The 23268-nt window shown below is 42.3% G+C and overlaps 1 protein-coding gene across 1 annotated transcript in view; it reads left to right on the forward strand.

The window, feature by feature from the left end:
* Positions 1–22321, forward strand: part of RBM46 (RNA binding motif protein 46) — a 53714-nt gene extending 31393 nt beyond the window's left edge. The window contains exons 3-5 of the mRNA XM_063458545.1: positions 10457–10924; positions 11613–12395; positions 22134–22321. Of these exons, the coding sequence (XP_063314615.1) occupies positions 10457–10924; positions 11613–12395; positions 22134–22321 (1439 nt within the window). The remainder of the gene's footprint in view (positions 1–10456; positions 10925–11612; positions 12396–22133) is intronic.
* Positions 22322–23268: the final 947 nt, after the last annotated feature.

A 23268-nucleotide genomic window follows, 5' to 3' on the forward strand; every position in this document is an offset into this window, starting at 1 on the left:
ATCCTATCCTTTAACATTGTTTCCATCACTTTCCCCACTACTGAAGTAAGGCTTACTGGCCTATAGTTGCCAGACTCCTCCCTATTACCTTTCTTGTTAATGGGCACAACATTCGCCAACTTCCAATCTTCTGGGACTACTCCTGTTATCAATGATTGGTTAAATAAATCTGTTAATGGTTTTGCTAGTACACCACTAAGCTCTTTTAATAGCTTTGGGTGTATTCCATCAGGTCCCATTGACTTATTTGTCTTTACTTTTGACAGTTGAAATAGAACCTCTCCTTCATTTTCAACTGTAAATACCGAACAAAAATATTAATTAAGGCAGTCAGCTAGACCTTTATCCTCTTCTACATACCTTCCTTCTTTTGTTTTTAATCTAACTAATCCTTGTTTTACTTTTCTTTTCTCATTTATGTATCTAAAAAAAGTTTTGTCCCCCTTTTTTACTGACTGTGCTATTTTCTCTTCTGTGTGTGATTTGTAAGCTCTTATAACTTGCTTAGCCTCTTTCTGCCTAATCTTATAGATCATTCTGTCTTCCTCTATCTGTTTTTTTTTTTATAATTACTAAATGCTGACTTTTAGTTTTTTACTATTTTGGCCACATCTGCGGAGTACCACAGTGGTTTCTTGATTTTTTTGCTTTTACTGGCAAGCCTAATGCAATTTTCTGTTGCCTTCAGTAGTGCAACTTTTATATAATCCCATTTCTTTTGGACTCCATTTAAATTGCTCCAGTCTGATAATGACTCCTTTACACATATTCTAATTTTAGAAAAGTCTGTTTTTCTAAAGTCTAAAACTTTTTTGTTTTTGTGTTGTGTGACTCAGTCACTGTTCTTATATTAAACCACACTGATTGATGATCACTGGATCCTAAACTTTCACCTACAGTAATATCGGCTACCAAATCTCCATTTGTTAACACTAAATCTAGTATGGCCTCTTTACGAGTTGGCTCCTCAACGACTTGTTTTAGAGACAATCCCAGTAGGGAGTTTAGAATATGTGTGCTCCTGGCACAAGCAGCTATTTTTGTTTTCCAATTCACATCAGCAAGATTGAAGTCACCCATGATGATAACTTCCCCCTTCATTGTCATTTTAGCTATTTCCTCAACTAGTAGATTATCTAACTCTTCAATTTGTCCTGGGGGCCTATAAATCACACCTACACGAATTACTGTGTGATTACCAAATTCTAACGTAACCCAAACGGACTCTATGTTCACCTCACTAACTTTTATTAGGCTAGATTTTATGCTATCCTTCACATACAGGGCCACCCCTCCCCCTTTCCTGCCTTCCCTGTCTTTTCTATATAAAGAGTACCCTGGTATTGCTATGTCCCAGTCTTTTTCCTCATTATACCATGTCTCAGTAACAGCGACTAAATCTACACTATCAGTTGCCATTATTGCCACAAGTTCGTGGATCTTATTCCCTAAACTGCGAACATTTGTAGACATGACTCTAAGGTTATCATTTTTTAACACACTTGCTACAGGCACCTTCTGTCCTTGTTTTGGGGGACAATTGGATTGATGTTTTACCACCCTTGTGCCCCCCCCCCCCTCCTAGTTTAAATACATCCTAGCAAAACCTCTGAACTGCTCACTGAGAACATTTGTTCCCTTTTGAGAAAGATGAAGCCATCTTTTTTGTACAGTTTATTTCCATTCCAAACAGAGCTACTATGAGAAATAAAGCCAAATCCTTGCTCCCGACACCATTCACCAAGCCACAAGTTAAAGTCCCTAATACGCATCCGCCTGTCGTTCTGAGTGTTATGCACAGGCAGAACTTCAGAGAATGACAGTGTGGAAGCAACCTGCCGTATATCATTGGCAAAAACACTAAAAACTTCCTTAACCTCTGAAACCTCATTGCAAGCCAAGTCATTTGTCCCTAGATGGACAAGTACATCCAATTCCCCTTCCTGCTTTGCTCGCTTAACAATATTACAGATACGTCTCCTGTCTCTCTGAGCAGTAACTCCGGGAAGACACCTCACAAGACCACCATTGTCCATCTCCACACCTCTTATGATGGAATCCCCCAACAACAACTGCTTTCTATTGGGCCTCACCATAGTCTCCAAGCCTCTCTCCACAACATCACTAGCTTCAGTGCCTCTCTCCACAACAACACTAGCCTCAGTTCCTCTCTCCACAACACCACTAGCCTCAGTGCCTCTCTCCACAACACCACTAGCCTCAGTGCCTCTCTCCACAACACCACTAGCCTCAGTGCCTCTCTCCACAACACCACTAGCCTCAGTGCCTCTCTCCACAACACCACTAGCCTCAGTGCCTCTCTCCACAACACCACTAGCCTCAGTGCCTCTCTCCACAACACCACTAGCCTCAGTGCCTCTCTCCACAACACCACTAGCCTCAGTGCCTCTCTCCACAACACCATTACACTCTGAAAGTGCAGAAAATGAATTATGTAGAGCAACAGACTGTGCAATATGCCTTTTATCCACAACTCTAAGTCTACCAGATCCTACAGTGATCCATCTGCCATTCCTATTATGTCTCTGCGGCAGTGGCTTTGCAGCAGTTCCAGCCTGACTTTGTTTACCAGATAATTTACAAATCTCAGACTTCAAAAATACAATCTCCTGCCGCAAGATAGAGAACTGTCTACAGATTAGACAACAACCAAACCTCCAAAAAGTGGAACGTGAAACAAATGCATAGCAACTATTACACTGAACTAAGTCTGCCATTCCAATAAGGCGAATAATTTTAATCAAACAAATCTTAACTTTTAATTTATCCTCCTGAATACCTCAGATTACCTCCAGTTTATCTCCAGAATATCTCCAACCACACACACTTAGAAGCAACACTAAGATGAAGCAACCAAGCTATTTAAGCCAAGCTAATGACAACAACCGTTATATACTCCTAAAATCACCACCCACTAGGAATGTTTAACACCTGGGTAGGCCTCTGCTTATTTGCAAACAATAGCTAATTTAAACAGCAATCAATAGCAAGTAGCTAACTAATCAAATCAAATGCCTTATAATTACCAACAGGAAATCAAACCTTGTGCAATCAGTAACCTTTTCCTACAGATGAATCTTACCTGTAACAGTAAAAAAAAAAAAAAAAAACTCTTAGCACAAATCCTAGACAGTTGAAGCTTCTGTAAAACTCTCCAGAATATCTCCAACCACACACACTTAGAAGCAACACTTAGATGATGCTTACCCTCCCGGGTTGTTAGTAATCTGGGTATAGCGTCTCTCCAGCACCTTGCGGTGAGGTTACACTCCCCCCTCTCACCCCCCTCCCCAAGAAGCGTCCATCATCCCGTACCCCCTGTACAGTGGGTTCGTGGTGACAGTTTCTCGCCGGTGTGTAGGCGCCCCAGGTTCCGCTGGGTAGAGGATGCATTTGCGGTTATTTAGCAGCAGTCTATGGGGAAACAGTCCTCGCCATCTCGTCTAGTAAGGAGGGGTGTCTCAGGTGGGATAAGTCAATAGTCATAGGCCATAAGTCGGTATGTGTCGGGGTAACGTAAGATGTACTTAACTGAGTTGATCTTAGTCTCGTCGATGCCTCAGCGCCGCCCGCCAAGGGGGACCTTCAAGTGGCTTGCCGTGGTGACAACCCGTTTAGTCGGCTTGCTGAGCCGGGTTGTGAGGTCTGTGTGCAGGCGGCCTACGCGGTGATTCTTCTCTGCGGCGTTGTGCGGCTCTTTGTGCCAGCTGGCCAGGGTGCGGTTCTAGCGGTCGCAGGATCCAATCTACCACATCCGTGGGCGTCAGGCCCAGTCTCCTCAGAAATCCCGGTGTCACGATTCGGGAACCTAACACGCTTAACAGGTCACAGATAGGAAAGGGTGCAGTACCGGTCGGGAATGGCCGGGTTAAGCACACTAAGAATAGTCAGGAGACAAGCCAAGTAAAGGGGTCCAGAAAACAGGAGAACGAGAAACAAGCCGAGGTCAAAGGAATGGAGAAAGCAGGAGAATCGGAATAACAAGCCAAATATACGGTAACCAGAGAGACACACGAGCAAAAAGCAAAACCGGCATCAAAGACCACAACAGGGCACTGAGAGACAGGAAAGGTAAGTATTTAAATCCTGTGCTTAATTCTGATTGGATAACTTCCAATCAGAATTAACAATCACACGTGGGGGATATCTATACCTCCCACTGTGATTATTGTGCTGTAGCTTTATCTCCAGGTCACGTGAGTGACCCTGACGTTCAGATATTTGTGCCGGCTCCCAGCGTGCAGCGTTATACATGCTGCCGCTGGGAGGAGGGGAGGAGGACGCGAGCGGAGTGTCAAGAAGAGAGGACGCCGCTCGCTGACAGGTAAGGGGAGAGGGGACCGCGGGCGGAGACGGACCGAGGGTGAGTGCTGCGAGAGGATTGCAGCCTCCCCTCACAGCCGTCTGCGGAGCCCTGACACCCGTCACTTCATCTTGCCACCGTACAGGGATCCACTCGTTTTCATGTCGGGCCAACAGGCTAAAGGGGAAATCCCATTTATACTTGATGTTGCGGCTTCTCAGAAGTTGGGTTACCGGCCTGAGTGCCCTCCGGGCTTCTAGTGTGAGGGGCGACAGGTCTTGGTAGAGGGCTACTTCTGCTCCTTGGAACGGCCAGGACTGTTTGGAGCGGGCTTTGGACATTATCAGTTCTTTCAGTTTAAATTCGTGAAGACAGCAGACAATGTCTCTGGGTGAGTTATCTATGTTCCTCGTATCTTGTTGCCCTATGAGCCCTATCAAACCGGATATTAGGTGGTGCATCTGGGCCTAGTATTTCTTTGAACAAGGTAGTGAGTGTGGCCTCCACGTTTTCTTCGCCGTTGGATTCAGGGAGGTTGCGGACTCTAATATTGGATCTGTGCCCCCTGTTATCAACTCCGCCTGAGGTGCAGGAGGACAGTTCCCTGCCGAGTGATTGCCAGGTTATTGGCTTCTATGCGGCCGGTCATCACCTGCTCTGCGGCCTCCAAAGCCTGGATACGGTTGCCTTGTGCTGCTAAATCATTTCCCAATATGGCGACCTTCGCTCTGATCGCCTCTTGGAGTGTATCTGAGGTATTTTTTAGGTCAGATTTCGTTACCATGGTGGCAGTGAGGGCTCTGATGTCTGCCCTTATATCTGCTAGGGATAGGGTATGGGATTCTGTCCCCGGCGGTGAGGCCTGGCCGTCGGCCATTTTGGAGCCTTGGGCGTTTGGAGATAGCCGTCCAGGGAGCCGTTGTGCGGGCTATTCAGTTGCCTCCTGGGTGTTTGGTGAGTGTCTGCGCGTTTAGTGCGCCCCATCGGGAGAGTGTTTGCTGCAGTCAGTGCTTCGTGTAAGGCAGCGCGGGTCGGAGCTCAGGAGTTAGGCATCCATCTCTGTCGGCTTCCAGGCCACGCCCCCCAGTAAAGTAATACTTCCTGATATTATTTTTAAACCTTTGTCCCTCTTATTTAAGACTATGTCCTTTTGTTGTGGTAGTTTTTCTTCTTTTAAATATAGTCTCCTCCTTTACTGTGTTGATTCCCTTTATGTATTTAAATGTTTCTATCATATCCCCCCTGTCTCGTCTTTCCTCCAAGCTATATATGTTAAGATCCTTTAAACTTTCCTGGTAAGTTTTATCCTGCAATCCATGAACCAGTTCAGTAGCCCTTCTCTGAACTCACTCTAAGGTATCAATATCCTTCTGAAGATACGGTCTCCAGTACTGCGTACAAAACTCCAAGTGAGGTCTCACCAGTGTTCTGTACATTGCATGAGCACTTCCCTCTTTCTACTGCTAATACCTCTCCCTATACAACCAAGCATTCTGCTAGCATTTCCTGCTGCTCTATTACATTGTCTGCCTACCTTTAAGTCATCAGAAATAATCACACCTAAATCCCTTTCCTCAGATGTTGAGGTTAGGACTCTATCAAATATTCTGTACTCTGCCCTTGGGTTTTTACGTCCAAGATGCATTATCTTGCACTTATCCACATTAAATGTCAGTTGCCACAACTCTGACCATTTTTATAGTTTACCTAAATCATTAGCCATGCTTTCAATCAACCAATCAGAGTGTTGATATGAGTCATCAAGATTCTGATTAGACAGCATGATTATTGCAAAGGTTTGCCTTAGGCTGGCCACAATAAAAGGCCACTCTAGAATGTGGTTTTATCACACCGCTCAATGCCACAGATGTCGCAAGTTTTGAGGGAGCGTGCAATTGGCATGCTGACTGCAGGAATGTCCACCAGAGCTGTTGCCCATGAATGTAATGTTCATTTCTCTACCTTAAGGCGTTTCAGAGAATTTGGCAATACATACAATCGGCTTCACAACCGCAGACCCAAGTGCAACCACACCAGCCCAGGACTTCCCCATCTCGCATCTTCATCTCAAAGATCGTCTGAGACCAGCCACCTGGACAGCTGCTGCAACAATCGGTTTGCATAACCAAAGAATTTGTGCACAAGCTGTCAGGAACCGTCTTAGTGTAGCTCATCCGGTTCTCGACCTGTCTGCAGTTCATTGTCGTCGTAACCGACTTAAGTGGGCAAATACTCACATTTGATGGCGTCTTGCACTTTGGAGAGGTGTTCTCTTCATGGATAAATCCCGGTTTTCTGGATCTGGACTCCAGCTGAAGAATTTCTGTAGTTGGGAGTTCAACCGTGATGTGATGAGGTTGATCTCCATAGGGCCCCAGAGTGACTGGAGTTGCAGGAAAAAGGCACGCTTCAGCTGCCAGTCGCTGGCATCCCGTAGGTACCTGAAATTCCAATCCGCCACCATGTTTGACATCCCACGGATATATTCCGCCTGGACTGAGATATTGCGATCTAGACAGAAGTGCCAGAAGTCCTTCGATAGTTCCACCAACACCACGCACCTTGTGCTCCCAAGATGGTTGATGTAGCGGACCGCTGGCACATTGTCCATACATAAAAGATTGGAACAGTTGATTGAGATCCCAATGAGACTCCGAACTGCTAATGAGCCTGCCAACAGTTCCAGGCAATTTATGTGCAACCCCTGTTCGTCTGGGGACCATTTTCCTACGTTGGAAATAGGCCCGCAACGTGCGCCCCATCCAAGCATACTTGCATCTGATTCCACCACGAAATTTGGCCTCGTACCAAAGATTGCTCTTCCGTTCCATACTTACATGTGCTGCAGCCACCAAGTGAGTTCTTCCTTGGCTGCGCAATTGAGGCACTGAGTCTGAATAAAAGAGACCCGAGCTAAGGTATTTCGCTTTTAAGCGCTGCAGGGGTCTGTAGTGTAGTGGACCCAGGATAATGGCCTGGATGGAGGCCGAGAGAAGGCCAGTTGTCGCATTGTAAGCACAGGTCGTGCCAACATCCTGCGGATTTTCTTCTTGATGGCCTTGACTTTGGAGGGTGGTAACAGTAAAGTCCCTGCCACTGAATTGATGGTAACGCCTAGGAATTCTAAGACTTGAGAAGGTTTTAAGACCGACTTGTCCCAGTTGATGAGGAAACCAAGATTGCAGAGTAATGTCCTTGTCCAAGCCAGGTCTTCCTGGAGTAAGCGTGGGTCCTGTTCCATCATGAGTATGTCGTTCAAGTATATAATCAGACGCACCGCTTTGCTTCACAGGACAGCAACCATTGGCCACATTAGCTTTGTGAAGAACCACGGGGCCGATGAGAGGCCGAAAGGTAAGCATTTGAAACGCCACGTAGTCTCCTCCCACTGGACTGTAGCAAACGTTGGCAATACTCGGCCATCAGGGCAGGGGAGTACGCATACTGCAGGTTGAGTTTGACCATCCAATCCCCCAATAGGAGCAGGTTACAGAGAGTGGATACCCTCCATCTTGAAATGGTGGTACGCGACAAATGCGTTTAGGGGGGCGTAAATTTATAACCGGTCAGACATCTCCGCCTTTCTTGGGCACTATGAAAAGGTTGCTTAGAAAACCTGTAGCTCGCGGGTGCGTCTCTATGATAGCACCTTTTGGCTAGAGACTGTATCTCCGCAGCAATTAAGGCCCGGTCGTAGGTGGAGAAGACAATTTAGTTGGGAAGAGATATCTGGGAATTGTAAAAAATCTATGGCATAACCCAGTACAGTTTGTAGGACCCAAATATCTGAAGTTAACATGTGCCACACATTTAAAAAAAGTCATAATCTGCCCCCCACGAACAGTACTGATGGTAGAGATGAAGGAAGGAAACTTTACATAAGGGTGTCAGCCAAAGGAAGAGCTTCTGACTCCATGCGAATGCCAATGCATTCCTCGAACTGGGAAGAACAGAGGGGTGGACTAAGGTTCCGGACCTTGGAAACATGACTGGAAGGAGCCTTTGGAAACTCTGTACGAGCCCTGGGGGGGAACAGCCGGGCAGACGGCCCCAATATCTGCTGGCCCCGCCAGAAACACTAACGAGAGAATACCTTTTTCATATTGGCTTGCACCTTGTCCAGTGCAGTAAATGTGCCTACATAGTTACCCAGTTCCTTTACGGAACTGTCCCCAAAAAGAAGGCCTTTTGCCTGTGGCCCAGGCTGTGAAATAGCCAAATTAACCAACTTTGGCTCAGTCTTAATTAGAATTGCCTTTCGCCTCTCGGTGGCTAAAGCAGTATTGGCATTACCGAATAGACATACAAATCGTTGGATCCAGCCCCTGATAGCAAGCAGGTCTGCGGGAGCACCACCCACCAAGGCCGTTTCAACCATGTCAAATTTATTTTGCACTGAGAACACTCAGTATCTTATCTTGGCAATGACGTAGTGCAAAATCTAGACCTTTCTTGGCCTTCCACCCAGTTTTGACCAGGAACTGGGCAATCTTTGGATCCACGTCCGGGACGATGCATGCCAAATCCGAATCGTTGGGCGTGGGCATTCTGCCTGCATTTTGCTACATGCCACTTTATTACGTGGTTTCCTGATACGTGCGGCTTTATATTTTGCCACATGGTCCAGTGGGAACCACTCTGTTGATCTCTGATGCTGTAGGGCATCCGGGTCAAAAAGTGTTTCGCCCTGTGGGTCAAGGAGGGTGGAGTCCTTATTGTCATTCCCTGACACGGATAGGGAACCGTGGTCGCGGAATAGTGTGCCCAAATTGTAAGTCCTCATCATCGGACTCGCTCAATGCCTCCATCTGATGATTCTATTAGGGCTTTTGCCCTCTTCCAACTCCTCACGGATTTTGCCCGGTGGGTTGCTCTTTGTTGTGGTGCGACCACATCATCTTTGACAGGACTAACCATGTCTGACTGTACAATTTTGGAGGCTTCCTCGTCTATGTAGCAAAAATTTTTGGCAACTTTGTGATCACAGGATTTCACCGGTTTGTGCTCTGTAGGGTTAGGAGCAATGTGGGTTGAGGTCCACTGAGGTCCACATGAGGGCATGACTAATGGAGTGGGACAGAGTGTCCGACATAGCTCCCATAGCCAAAGAAATGGCTTGGGTTACTGACATGGCCATAGTGGCATCCAGGAGTGAATAAAGCTCTTCTGAGTTCAATTGCTCCTGAGCTGTCTCGTCAGTAGTATTCAGGCCAAAAGGTATGGGAACAAACTGGGGTGTAGGGTGTCTATTGGCACTAATGGGAGTATCGCTAGAGTCCGTGCCCAAATCCTTTTGTGTCTGCATAGTCAAATAGAAGTTGCACAGAAAGCACCCACAGTAATTATAGTAACAGCTATTAAATTGGTACAGATGGGAGATAGGGGGAACCCAAACCTCTAATAGTGTAGGGTAGGAGTAATTACAAATTACCAGCACTGTTTTGGTATCAGGGGTGATGTGTATCAACTTGTAAGTGTTTTTATATTGTTTGGTGCTAGTGAGTGGTATCACCATTTTAGAGTGTCCCTCCTCATATATTTTGTTTTTGTTGTCTTTTTTTGTGTGGTTTTGAGAATAACACAAGTGAGAGGACTTGGATTTTCAGCACAAGCATATTTATTTGGTGTTGCTAATAACAGTTATCATATGTGGCGTGTATATGTAGAGTAGGTATACATTGTATAGACTTGAAAGTGACAATTTATGCAACATGACCACCATAGTGCAGTGTAGTCATTATGTTGCTAATATCTATGTACTCTTTGTTGCTTATAGTATGTACTCTTTGTTGCTTATAGTATCTGGCTCCCGTCCTCAGATTTTTGTCAAACTGTTTAGGTACAGTTCAGCAAAAACTGAGACTGTTCCTATCACCAGTCCGAGTCTTCCTCTTTGAGGAGAGATGCAGGAGAGGGGCTGAGCTGACAGGCACTGTCTGCATAACTTTAGGGTTAAACCGTTCTTAAACAGTTTAAACTTTATGGTAAGCTGGCACCCAATGTAATTGAGATTATACTGTTATGATGCCCTTAGTGTTCCTTTAAGCGTCTTACATTTTTTACATTTATTTTATGATTGGAACTCTAAAATGTAACTGACATCCTAAAATAATTCCCTCTTTGTTTCTTCAGGCTGGGAAGGCCCTCCTCCTCCACGTGGCTGTGAGGTTTTTGTGGGAAAAATTCCCCGTGATATGTGTGAAGAGGATTTGATCCCTGTTTTTGAGCAAGCTGGAAAAATCTATGAATTTAGACTGATGATGGAATTCAGTGGTGAGAACAGAGGGTATGCTTTTGTCATGTACACAAACAAAGATGAAGCCTTGCTAGCTATTAGGATGCTAAATAATTATGAAATTCGTCCTGGCAAATTTATTGGAGTCTGTGTGAGTTTGGACAACTGCAGGTTATTTATTGGAGCAATACCAAAGGAAAAGAAAAAAGAAGACATTTTTGATGAAATGAGGAAAGTAACTGGAGGAGTTGTTGATGTTATTGTCTATCCAAGTGCAACAGACAAAACTAAAAACAGAGGCTTTGCTTTTGTGGAATATGAATCACACAGAGCAGCAGCAATGGCAAGAAGGAAACTAATTCCAGGTGAGTGTCTTGAGACCTTATTATTTATGGTCGGTAAAATAAGAAAATCTTAAAGAACCACTATAGGCCCCCAGACTACTTCAGCTCAATGAAGTGGTCTGGGTGCCAGGTCCCCCTAGTTTTAACCCTGCTGAAACTGCTATGTTTACATTGAGGGTTCCGTGATCCTCAATATAAAAATTGCATTGAGGACATGCTGACGTCCATAGGAAAGCATTAATGCTTTCCTATTGGCGGTTTGAATGCACGCACGGCTCTGGTTGCGCATGCCCATTCGGAGCTGTTGTCGGCAGGGGGAGGAGAGGTCACAATCGCAGAGGGAGCCCGGCACTGGATTAAGGTAAGTGGCAGAAAGGGTTTTAACCCCTTCAACCTAGCGGGAGGGGGGCCATGAGGCAGGGGGGGAGGGGAGGGACCTAATAGCCCTATAGTGCCAGGAAAACGAGTTTGTTTTCCTGGCACTATAGTGCTCCTTTAATTCCAGAAAGAAGTCTACTGAAATCTACAGAAATCTAATCCAGTGCCTAGTAACACGTATAGTTGTAGTCAGTTTTCACACTCTGCATGTAGGCACTGACCTCTCCCCATACTGATTTATTGATTCAATGAATCCCTATGAGGAGATGCTGGTTTGTGCAACCTTTTGCCTTAAAGTATTGTGGATTCATGTTATATATTTTTCTTGCAGGGACATTTCAGTTGTGGGGCCATACAATTCAGGTTGACTGGGCAGATCCAGAAAAAGAAGTGGATGAAGAAACAATGCAAAGGGTAAAAGTGTTATATGTGAGGAATTTAATGATCTCCACATCAGAAGAAACCATTAAAGCTGAGTTCAACAAATTCAAACCTGGAGCTGTTGAACGAGTAAAGAAATTAAGAGATTATGCTTTTGTACATTTTTTTTCCCGGGATGATGCTATTGTTGCGATGTCAATAATGAACGGAAAATGTATTGATGGTGCAATCATTGAGGTCACATTGGCAAAACCGGTAAATAAAGAAATAGCTTGGAAACAACAGCTAAATGGCCAAATGAGTCCCCATTCTGAAAGTTTGGCTACTAATATAAATAAAGATGATGGGCCTCAAAAATCACTTGGAAGATGTTCATCTCTTCAAACAATCATTAACTGCCAGCGCAATCCATCCTCTCCAGAGCCTGAGAGATCCACATATCCGTTACTTCCGGGAACAAAACTTACTCCAGTTAATATATACTCTTTAAAATCAAATCATTTTCAGTCTGCTGTAATGCATTTAGAGTATTATTGCAACAAAAATAACTGGTCTCCTCCAGAATATTATTTGTTTTCAACAAACAGTCAAGAAGGGAAACTCCTCTTGGTTTTCAAAATTGTCATTCCAGCTATAGTAAATAACGGTCAGCGTTACTTCATGCCAGACAAACTCTGTACAGTATTAGAAGATGCAAAGGAGCTGGCTGCACATTTTACATTATTGCATTTAGGTAAGTGTGTAAAATATCTTCTTTTACTTTTGCCAAGCATTTTTCTGAGCAAGTTGCTGTCTGTTCTAAACTTTTAGATAGGCCAACTGTTGTCTGTAGAATACCCAGTATGCATACTGAGAGGATAACTAACCTGTAAAAAACCTCCATATATTTTAAAATATATTGGTATGACAATTACACCTGTGCAAAATAGCATATATTAATATTCCTTGTTGGATGTTAGAAATTGTGTATTGTTAAAAAGCTTAATTTTAGTTATACTTAAAACATGTTTTAGGGATATGACGGTGCTGCCAGGTTCCATTTCCTTTACCTACTTCTGGCCGGTGCGGTCACAATTGTAGTTGTATGGAGTATGGCATTATAGCAGTTTGACTGTTCAAATTGCCCTACTATTCAAATTGACACATTTTTGTGAAAGTAGACGTATTTCATATGGTGTTTATTATATAACATCTCATCAATTTACACCTGTTTGTCATACTTTTTTTTTTTTTTTTTTGCATTTTCTTTACACACATTTTGCATTTTTACAACTCATTATGTAAATGTCATATATGCCACTATGATAAACTCCCTAAATTATGCCCAGTTATCTCTTCTGAGTAAAAAATAAATAAATACCCCCGATGTAGGCCTTTACCACTTGTGAAGTTACAGAGCGATATCAACAATTAGACTATTTTAGTTTAATATAAAATAGTACAGCTAGAATTTTGATGGACTTAATGGGCCTATGTCTCATTTTGGGGCATTGTAGCAGTTTAACAGTTTAACCCAGTGGTAGTCAACCTTTTTCTAACTACCGCCCACTAATGCATCTTTTTGGTTGAAAAAATTTCATTACCGCCCACCAGTTTTCGCGCAAGTGCGGAATATTTTTTTCGAAAGGAGGGTGTTTTAAAAAAAATAAATGTACGTACATTTATCTTTTTATTTGCAATTAATGCATGTTTATAATGTTTTTAACTTTATAAAAAGTTTAATGAGAAAACAATAAAGTAAATTGAAATTACCTTTACTAGTGATTAATGAGATCCTTGAGGTTGTAAGGAACAAACGAAGGTCTCCTCTTTCGGTGATATTCAGACGACTTCTCTGTTTGCGCATAATATGATTTCTCATCTGTACGTCAGCTCCCCTCTTCTCCCTCCTCAATTCCCCTCCCCACCTTTTTTCCCCTTTTTTTAACCTTCCTTATAGCAATGCCCAGTAGGAAGGCTGAGCTAGGTATCCCACTATAACAGACTGGCACACATACATACAGACATACAGACACACATACAGACATACAGACAGACAGGCACACACACACACACAAAGACATACATACAAAGACACATACACATACAGATAGACACAAGAAACAGACACACATACACACATATATACAGACAGACACACACACGACACATACATACACACATATATACAGACAGACACACACACACGACACATACAAAGACACACACACACGACACATACAAAGACATACATACAAAGACACACACACACAAAGACATACATACAAAGACACACACACACAAGACATACATACAAAGACACACACACACAAGACATACATACAAAGACACACCCACAAGACATACATACAAAGACACACACACACACACAAAACATACATACAAACACACACACACAAGACATGCATACAAAGACACACACACAACATACATACAAAGACAAGACACACATATATACAGACATACACACAGACACAAACAAGACATACATACAAAGACAAGACACATGTATACAGACATACACACACACAAGACACATACATAAGACACACACAGGACATACATACAAAGACAAGACACACATATATACAGACATACACACACACACACACACACAAGACACATACATAAGACACACATACAGACACACACACAAGGCATACATACAAACACAAGACACATGTATACAGACATACACACAAGACACATACATAAGACACACATACACACACACAAGACATACATACAAACACAAGACACATACAAGACATACATACAAACACAAGACATGTATACAGACATACACACAAGACACATACATAAGACACACACAAGACATACATACAAAGACAAGACACATGTATACAGACATACACACACAAGACACTTACATAAGACACACACAAGACATACATACAGACACACACAAGACATACATACAAAGACACATACACAAACAAACACACATTATATTTAAGTCACCCTCCTGTTTCCTACCTTTAAGGTGCAGGAGGGTGACTTTCCCTGGGGTCCAGTGGTGGCTCAGGTGCATGGGAGTCAGAGTTCCCACTCTGACTCCCTCCTCCTCCTTCCTCCCGCGCGGCTCTCTGTATGCTGGGAGGAGTGACCGGGGAATCACTTCCTCCCAGCAGATTTGATGTCATCACTGGGGGCCCGGTCGCGCTGTTAAAGCGCCCAGCGCTGACCGGGCCCCCTCACAATCCACATCCATCGGGTGGCCCTGACAGCATGGGCCACCCGATGGACCCCTCCATATGCGGCCCCGGCGGTTTGCCGCCGGGGCCGCAAGTGGTGATGGCGGTACCCAGTCACAGTGGTACCGCCGGCTCGCGCGCCCGCCCGCCTGCCCAATTTATAAAAAAAAAATTGAAAATCCCTACCGCCCACCTGGAATCCTGAAACGCCCACTAGTGGGCGGTAGGGACCAGGTTGACGACCCATGGTTTAACCCCTTAAGGACACATGACATGTCATGATTCCCTTTTATTCCAGAAGTTTGGTCCTTAAGGGGTTAACCCCATAAATCCATACTTGTAAAAGTAGACACCATGGGTTTTTTTCTTGTGATGTATTTTAAGCCTTTTTGCAACAATTTATTTTATTAACGTGTCTCTTTAATGTTATATTCAAATGGCAAAAATAGCCAAGTTGTAATGTAATGAATATACACTGCCTGGCCAAAACGATCTGCTGCTTCTTACCCTGATGCGCCCGTCACTGGTGCTTTCCCACTATTCTTCTAGTTTTTAATAATGCGTTGGACAGTTCTTAAAGTAACACTAAAGTCACCTTAATTACTTTAGCTAAATAAAGCAGTTTTAGTGTATAGATCATTCCCCTGCAATTTCACTGCTCAATTCACTGTCATTTAGGAGTTAAATCACTTTGTTTCTGTTTATGCAGCCCTAGCCACACCTCCCCTGGCTATGATTGACAGAGCCTGTATGAAAAAAAAAATGGCTTCACTTTCAAACAGATGTAATTTACCTTAAAGGGACACTCCAGGCACCAAGACCACTTCTGCTCATTGGAGTGGTCTGGGTGCCAACTCCCACTACACTTAACCCTGCAAGTGTAATTATTGCAGTTTTTTATAAACTGCAATAATTACCTTGCAGGGTTAAGTCCTCCCCTAGTGGCTGTCTACTAGACAGCCACTAGAGGGAACTTCCTGGTCCCTAGCACAGATTATCTGTGCTAGAGCGTCGCTGGATTTCCTCACGCTGTGTGAGGACCTCCAGCGTCGCTCTATTCCCCATAGGGAAGCATTGAAATTCATTTTCAATGCTTTCCTATGGGGTGCGCCAATGCGCATTAGGTCTCCTCGGCCGGTGGGCGTGATCAGTCTCGCCCACCGGCCGACGGAGGAAGAAGGTGGAGCGGCGGGGGAGGAGCAGGCAGCGACGTGGGACATGTCGCTGCCTGAGGTAAGTGACTGAAGGGGTTTTCACCCCTTCAGCAACTGGAGATTGGGGGGTGGGAGGGAGAGGGACCCTCCAGTGCCAGGAAAACGGATTGTTTTCCTGGCACTGGATTTTCCCTTTAAATAATTGTATCTCAATGTCTAAATTGAACTTTATTCACATACAGGAGGCTCTTGCAGGGTCTAGCAAGCTATTAACATAGCAGTGGATAAGAAAATCTTAATTAAACATTACTTGCAATAAAAAAAAAGCCTAAATAGGGCTCTCTTTACAGGAAGTGTTTATGGAAGGCTGTGCAAGTCACATGCAGGGAGGTGTGACTCGGGTTCATAAACAAAGGGATTTAACTCCTAAATGACAGAGGATTGAGCAGTGAGGCTGTAGGGGCATGTTCTATACACCAAAACTGCTTCTTTAAAGGACCACTCTAGGCACCCAGACCACTTCAGCTTAATGAAGTGGGCTGGGTGCCAGGTCCTTCTAGGGTTAACCCATTTTTTCATAAACATAGCAGTTTCAGAGAAACTGCTATGTTTGTGAATGGGTTAAGCCTTCCCCTATTTCCTCTAGTGGCTGTCTCATTGACAGCCGCTAGAGGCGCTTGCGTGATTCTCACTGTGAAAATCACAGTGAGAGTACGCAAGCGTCCATAGGAAAGCATTATGAATGCTTTCCTATGTGACCAGCTGAATGCGCGCGCAGCTCTTGCCGCGCGTGCGCATTCAGCCGACGGGGAGGAGAAGAGGAGGATCGGAGGAGGAGAGCTCTCCGCCCACCGCTGGAAAAAGGTAAGTTTTAAACACTTTCCCCTTTCCAGAGCCGGGCGGGAGTGGGTCCCTGAGGGTGGGGGCACCCTCAGGGCACTCTAGTGCCAGGAAAACGAGTATGCTTTCCTGGCACTAGAGTGGTCCTTTAAGCTAAAGTTGTTCATGTGACTGTAGTGTCCCTTTAACCCAATTTTAGTAGTTTCTGCAATCTCCTTAGTTGTTTTCTCTGCTTGATGCATGCCAATGATTTGATCCTTCTCAAACAGACTAACATCTTTTCCACGACCACGGGATGTGTCTTTCGACATGGTTGTTTAAAGGATCACTATAAACACCCAGACCACTTCTGCTCAATGAAGTGGTCTGGGTGCCAGGTTCCCCTAGTTTAACCCTGCAGCCTTAATCTTAATTGTGGCCAGACCACTAACCAGCATTGCTTTTAACTCCTTAAGACCGGAGGGCGTACAATTACGTCCTTTTTTAAGCGGCTCTAAACGCCGCCGGGCGTAATTGTATGCCCTCCGTTTTTTTTTGTTTTTTTTACTTACCCGGTTCCCACGCCGGCAATCGCGGTTGGGGGACTCCAAGGGAGCACCCCGTGGCACCTCCGTCCTCTTCAGCCTCCCCCCCCTTGAGAGGACCTCACAATCACATGGCCGGGATAGCTGCCTGCTGCATTGCCAGCAGGGGACTACCTGTACTGACAGGTAGTCCCCTTGCTGGCTGAAATCAAATAAAAAAATGTTATAATAATTATATATTATATATTAATATCAAATTACACGTAGACTGATACTGATTAAATATATATATATAATTATTGTTATATATATTTATATATATAATATAAAAAAATTATGTAAATACGTAAAAAAAACAAATAGTTAAAAATAAATTATTAAATATAGTTGTTTTATTTCGTTCTAACTGTATTGTGATATTAATATATATATATATTTATATCAAAATACACGTAGAACGAAATAATATATATATCTATATACAGAAATATATACGTATATATCACTATATATATATATATATATATATATATACCTATATATACCTGTTCTTGATAAAGACCCTGAGGGGTCGAAACGTCGAAATAGATGATTTAATGTAAGCGTTTTTCGTATTAATAAATACACGATTGAAAAGTCCTTCTGGAGTGCTCCTCTTTATCGCTTGTTATATATATACCTATATATAAATAAAAATATAAAAAAATATATATATATACGTATATATACACATATGTATATATATACATATAATAATTCTACATATATATTTATGTAATATTTTTACATAATTAGGTATCCTAATTAATTACAATTAGCGGGACCTGCCTGATAACCCATGCCGAAAGTATAGGGAATTTAATTTGCTAGCACTATATTTAACCCTATAACTTTCCAAGACACCATAAAACCTGTACATGGGAGGTACTGTTTTACTTGGGAGACTTCGCTGAACACAAATATTATTGTTTCAAAACAGTAAAATATATTACAACGATGATATCGCCAGTAAAAGTGACGTTTTTTGCATTTTTCACGCACAAACAGCACTTACACGGACGATATTATTGCTGCAATACTTTTTACTGTTTTGAAACACAAATATTTGTGTTCAGCTAAGTCTCCCGAGTACAACAGTACCCATGTACAGGTTTTATGGTGTTTTCAAAAGTTACAGCGTCAAATATAAGACTTGTGTTTCATTTTTTTCACATTGAAATTTGCCAGATTGCTTACGTTGCCTTTGTGACCCTATGGTAGCCCAAGAATGAAAATTACCCCTATGATGGCATACTATTTGCAATAGTAGACAACCCAAGGTATTGCAAATGGGGTATGTCCAGTCTTTTTTAGTAGCCACTTAGTCACAAACACTGGCCAAAATTGGTGTTTTTTGCATTTTTCACATACAAACAAATACTAACGCTAACTTTGACCAGTGTTTGTGACCAAATGGCTACTAAAAAAGACTGGACATACCCCATTTGCAATACTTTGGGTTGTCTACTATTGCAAATGGTATGCCATTATGGGTGTAAATTTATTTCCTGGGCTACTATACAGTCTCAAAGGCATGTAACCAATCTGGCGAATTTCAATTTCAAATGTAACACGCTGTATTTGACCCTGTAACTTCCCAAAACACCATAAAACCTGTACATAGGGGGTTCTGTTTTACACGTGAGACTTTGCTGAATACAAATATGTGTATTTTATTGCAGTAAAAGCAAACAGTATTATGACATTGACAGTTAAAATGTCATGTAGAACTAAGAAAATAACAACATTTCTTATTTTCTCCCATTTTTTTCATATTAAATTAAGTTTCATAGCTAAATATTTGATATTAAATGAAAGCCCTGTTTCCCCTGAATAAAATGATGAATAAGGGCGGTGCATTTAATATGAAAGAGGTGAATTACGGTTGGACAGACATATAGCGCAAATGCCAGGTTTTGTTTACATTTTGTTCTGTTCACAACTTGTACATTTGGCTCAGTCCTTAAGGGGTTAAAGCTCAGTTCATCAGGAAATGTTTTCTTATTATCTGCATGCACACAAGGTACCTATACACACTCTAATATGCTCACAAGAGAGACAATCCTGGAGTTAAATCTTGTAACTAATAGTGGAGACCTTGAAACAAATTACAATGTTTGTTTAATCTCTTCGCACCCAGACAACACCCCTTTGTATTTGGCTCTGGCTTCTTGTCTGCCCAGAACACACAAAGTGACCTCTGAGTGTGGTGTAATCCCTACACTGTCTTGCCTATCTTTAAACCCACCTTTGTATACAGACTCTAGTTGCTAAAGTCATGAAGTCAATAAATTCTAGGCACACAAGGATTTTCCCTGTGCTTGTCATATTTGCGGAGTCTGATTAACAGGAGATACTTACCTATAGATGGTTCTCCTGCCCTCATTCACAGCAAGAACAATACATGTATGGTATTTGCTGTGATTGTTCCTCTCCCAACTGAGTCTTATATTTTACCAAGGAAAATTAGTGAAACATCACGTCATAAGGCAGCGATTTACTGGCAGTGATGCTTTAAATTGACTTACCGTATTTATCGGCGTATAACACGCACTTTTTCTCCCTGAAAATAGGGGGGAAATCATGGGTGCGTGTTATACGCCGATATCCCATATTTACTTACCTGTCTTGAAGCATAGGCCGGTGTTCAGCGCGCACCGCGGTACTGGAACTTAAATTTCAGGTTCCGGTTTCTGGCGGGACTGAAAGGAAGTTTGCACACTATTGTGTTCACACTTCCTTTCAGTCCCGCCGGAAACCGGAACCTGAAATCTAAGTTCCAGTACCGCGGTGCGCGCTGTGAAGCCGCCCCACGCTTCAAGACAGGTAAGTAATTATGGCACAAGAGGGAAAGTGCACTAGGGGACACTATGGGAGGGGGGGGAAAGAATACTATGGAAAGGGGGGGAACAGTATGGGAGGGGGGGGAAGAATACTATGGAAAGGGGGGGAACACTATAGGAGGGGGCGGAGAATACTATGGGAGGGGGGGGAGAATACTATGGGAGGTGGGGATAATACTATGGAAGGGGGGGGGGGAATACTATGGGAGGGGTGGAAATTTCCTGGAGTTTCCTTCTGAAAATGAGGTGCGTGTTATACGCCCGGTGCGTGTCATACGCCGATAAATACGGTAATTAATTTGGACGTTAAACAGCATCTCTCTGGGAGCTACCTTTTTATAGTGCAATTTCATTACTGGTTAAAAACAAAATATACAATTCATATGTCACTTATGTCTTTAACCCCTTTACGACGTTCTATGCCGTCCCCATTATAATGAGCTTTAAAGCCGTTGTGGCGGCATAGAATGCCGTAACTGCTTTCTACCCCAGGAGCTCCGGTGGACTTACCTCCGCGACGATCTTCTTCGGGAGGACTGCCTGACAGCCCAGGCAGTTCTCCACGGCAAATATGGCCCCTCTGGGTTTGCCAGCAGGGAGACTGTCTGGGCTGTCAGTCCCCCTACTGGTGAGTAGTGTGAAAAAAAAATATTAACATGTTTAAAATAAATTAAATGTGTGTTTGTGTATACATATATATATATATATATATATATATATATATATATATATATATATATATATATATATATGTTTGTATGTATATATATATGTATATATGTATATGTATACACAAACACACATTTAATTAAATATAAAATAGAAGATAGCTTGGCACTCGCCTTACCAGAGTTTGAGCCTGGGTGCAAAATCAGGATGCACACACAGGTCTTTGAATAAGTGCAATGTGATTTAATCAATCATCAAACGTGCAGCAAATAGAATCAACGTTACGACCCCATCAGGTCAATCTTGAAAAAGACCCGCTGGGGTCAAAATGTTGATTCTATTTGCTGCACGTTTGATGATTTGACTAATTTGGCCATTGTATACATATTATATTACATATTACATTACATATTATTATTATTACATTACATTACATATTAATATAAGTACATATATTAGTATTAAAATACACTTAGCCACAAACACTGGCCAAATATTTTTATAGTTTTTGCTTTTTTCACACAAAAACAAATTTGAACACTAACTTTGGCCAGTGTTTGTGACTAAGTGGCTACTAAAAAGACTGGACATACCCCACTTGCAATACCTTGGGTTGTGTAGTTTTGCAAATCTTATGCCATCATGGGGGTAATTCTCATTCCTGGGCTACCACACGGTCTCAAAGCTAACATTACTAATCGGGCAAATCTTAAAATGAAAAAAATGAAAAATGTAATGTGCTATATTTGACCCTGTAACTTTTCAAAACACCGTAAAATCTGTTAATGGGTGGTACTGTTGTACCCGTGAGACTTTGCTGAATACAAATATGTGCATTTTATTGCAGTAAAAGCTAACCGTATTATGACATTTACCGCTAAAATGTCAGATGGAACTACAAATTATAAAAAAAAAAAAAAATCTTAATTTCTCACAGTTTTTTAAAATTTTATTCATACACGAATAGTTCATTAGAAATTAAAGCCCTGTTTCTCCTGAACAAAATTATATATAATTAGTGTGGGTGCACTTAATATGAAAGAGGTGAATTACAGACATATAGCGCAAAATCCAGTTTTTGTTTACATTTTGTTTTGATCAGAACGTGTACAATTGACTCCGTCCTGAAGGGGTTAAATGATACATTGTTATAACATTAACTATAATTTTTTCATGTTTATTTGCAGACTACAATTCCCATCATAGTCCAGTGAATACCATGCCATCGATTTCATCAGGAACGCCGAATCTACTTCCTTACACATCTAGATCATATTCTTATCAAAGTCACTCATTATTGCCTGCAGTCCCTCTAACCAATGGAAGCCGTGTGGAACCACGACTTTATCTTTCAAATCAAGGTTCTTATTATTAAAGCATTTTTCTCACTCTCTGAGGTCTTTATATATTTTGAAAGACCTCCGAAGGTGATACTGAGTTTAAGGTTTGTTGGCTATGAGGTACAGAGGTAGGAAGGTTTACTTACCCGAAACTGTCCCTTGTAGCCACCTCAATCTTCTAACTGGAGATCTTTGGCTCCTGGTGCTTCACATGCCAGATGCAGCATCACTTCTGTACTCTCATGCAAATCATCTATGGATAATTTTAATCAAATTCCAATGCAGTTCACATCGCTATTTCATAAATATTTCTTTATGAAATACTGAGATGTGACAACTATTTTAAATATGGATCTTGATCTATATAATTTAAAGCACTGCATGAAATGCAAGTTCCTAATACCAAAACTGTTAAAGGGAAACTCTTTGCACCTTAACTGCTATATATCAGAGTAGTGGTAATGGTGCATAGAGTCTGAAAGTTCCATTTGGTTGCAGATTGACAAAATCCAGGCTGCTTCTCAGCACCCATAAACCACCACCTCCTTAGCCACAACAATAAAGCAGAATTTACGTCTAGTTAGCACTGATAGGCTGGGCATGCTTGGCATGGGATAGGTTAATATGATGAGGAGAGGGCAGTTTCTGCATCCCTGATTCATCCCTCTCTTTTGTCAAACAACTTCCAAATGGTTTAACAAAATACCATGGGATAGGCTTATGACACCATATCCACTAGTAGTAGGATCTATAGTGAATAGACTGTTCCTTAAATGTATGCATTGTAAATTAGACTTATTTAATTTATTGTTGTGATTTGTTTGATATGTAAACAGTATGCACATTTTTAAGGAGTTAAAGAGAGATACTATAGGCGCTAAAGCAACTTAAGCATAATAAGGTCGTTTTGGTGTATAGATCATGCCCTTGCAGTTTCACTGCTCAATTATCTGCCATTTAGGAGGTTTGTTTCTGTTTATGC

The sequence above is a fragment of the Pelobates fuscus genome, chromosome 6 (assembly GCF_036172605.1).
Source record: "Pelobates fuscus isolate aPelFus1 chromosome 6, aPelFus1.pri, whole genome shotgun sequence".
Lineage (NCBI taxonomy): Eukaryota > Metazoa > Chordata > Amphibia > Anura > Pelobatidae > Pelobates > Pelobates fuscus.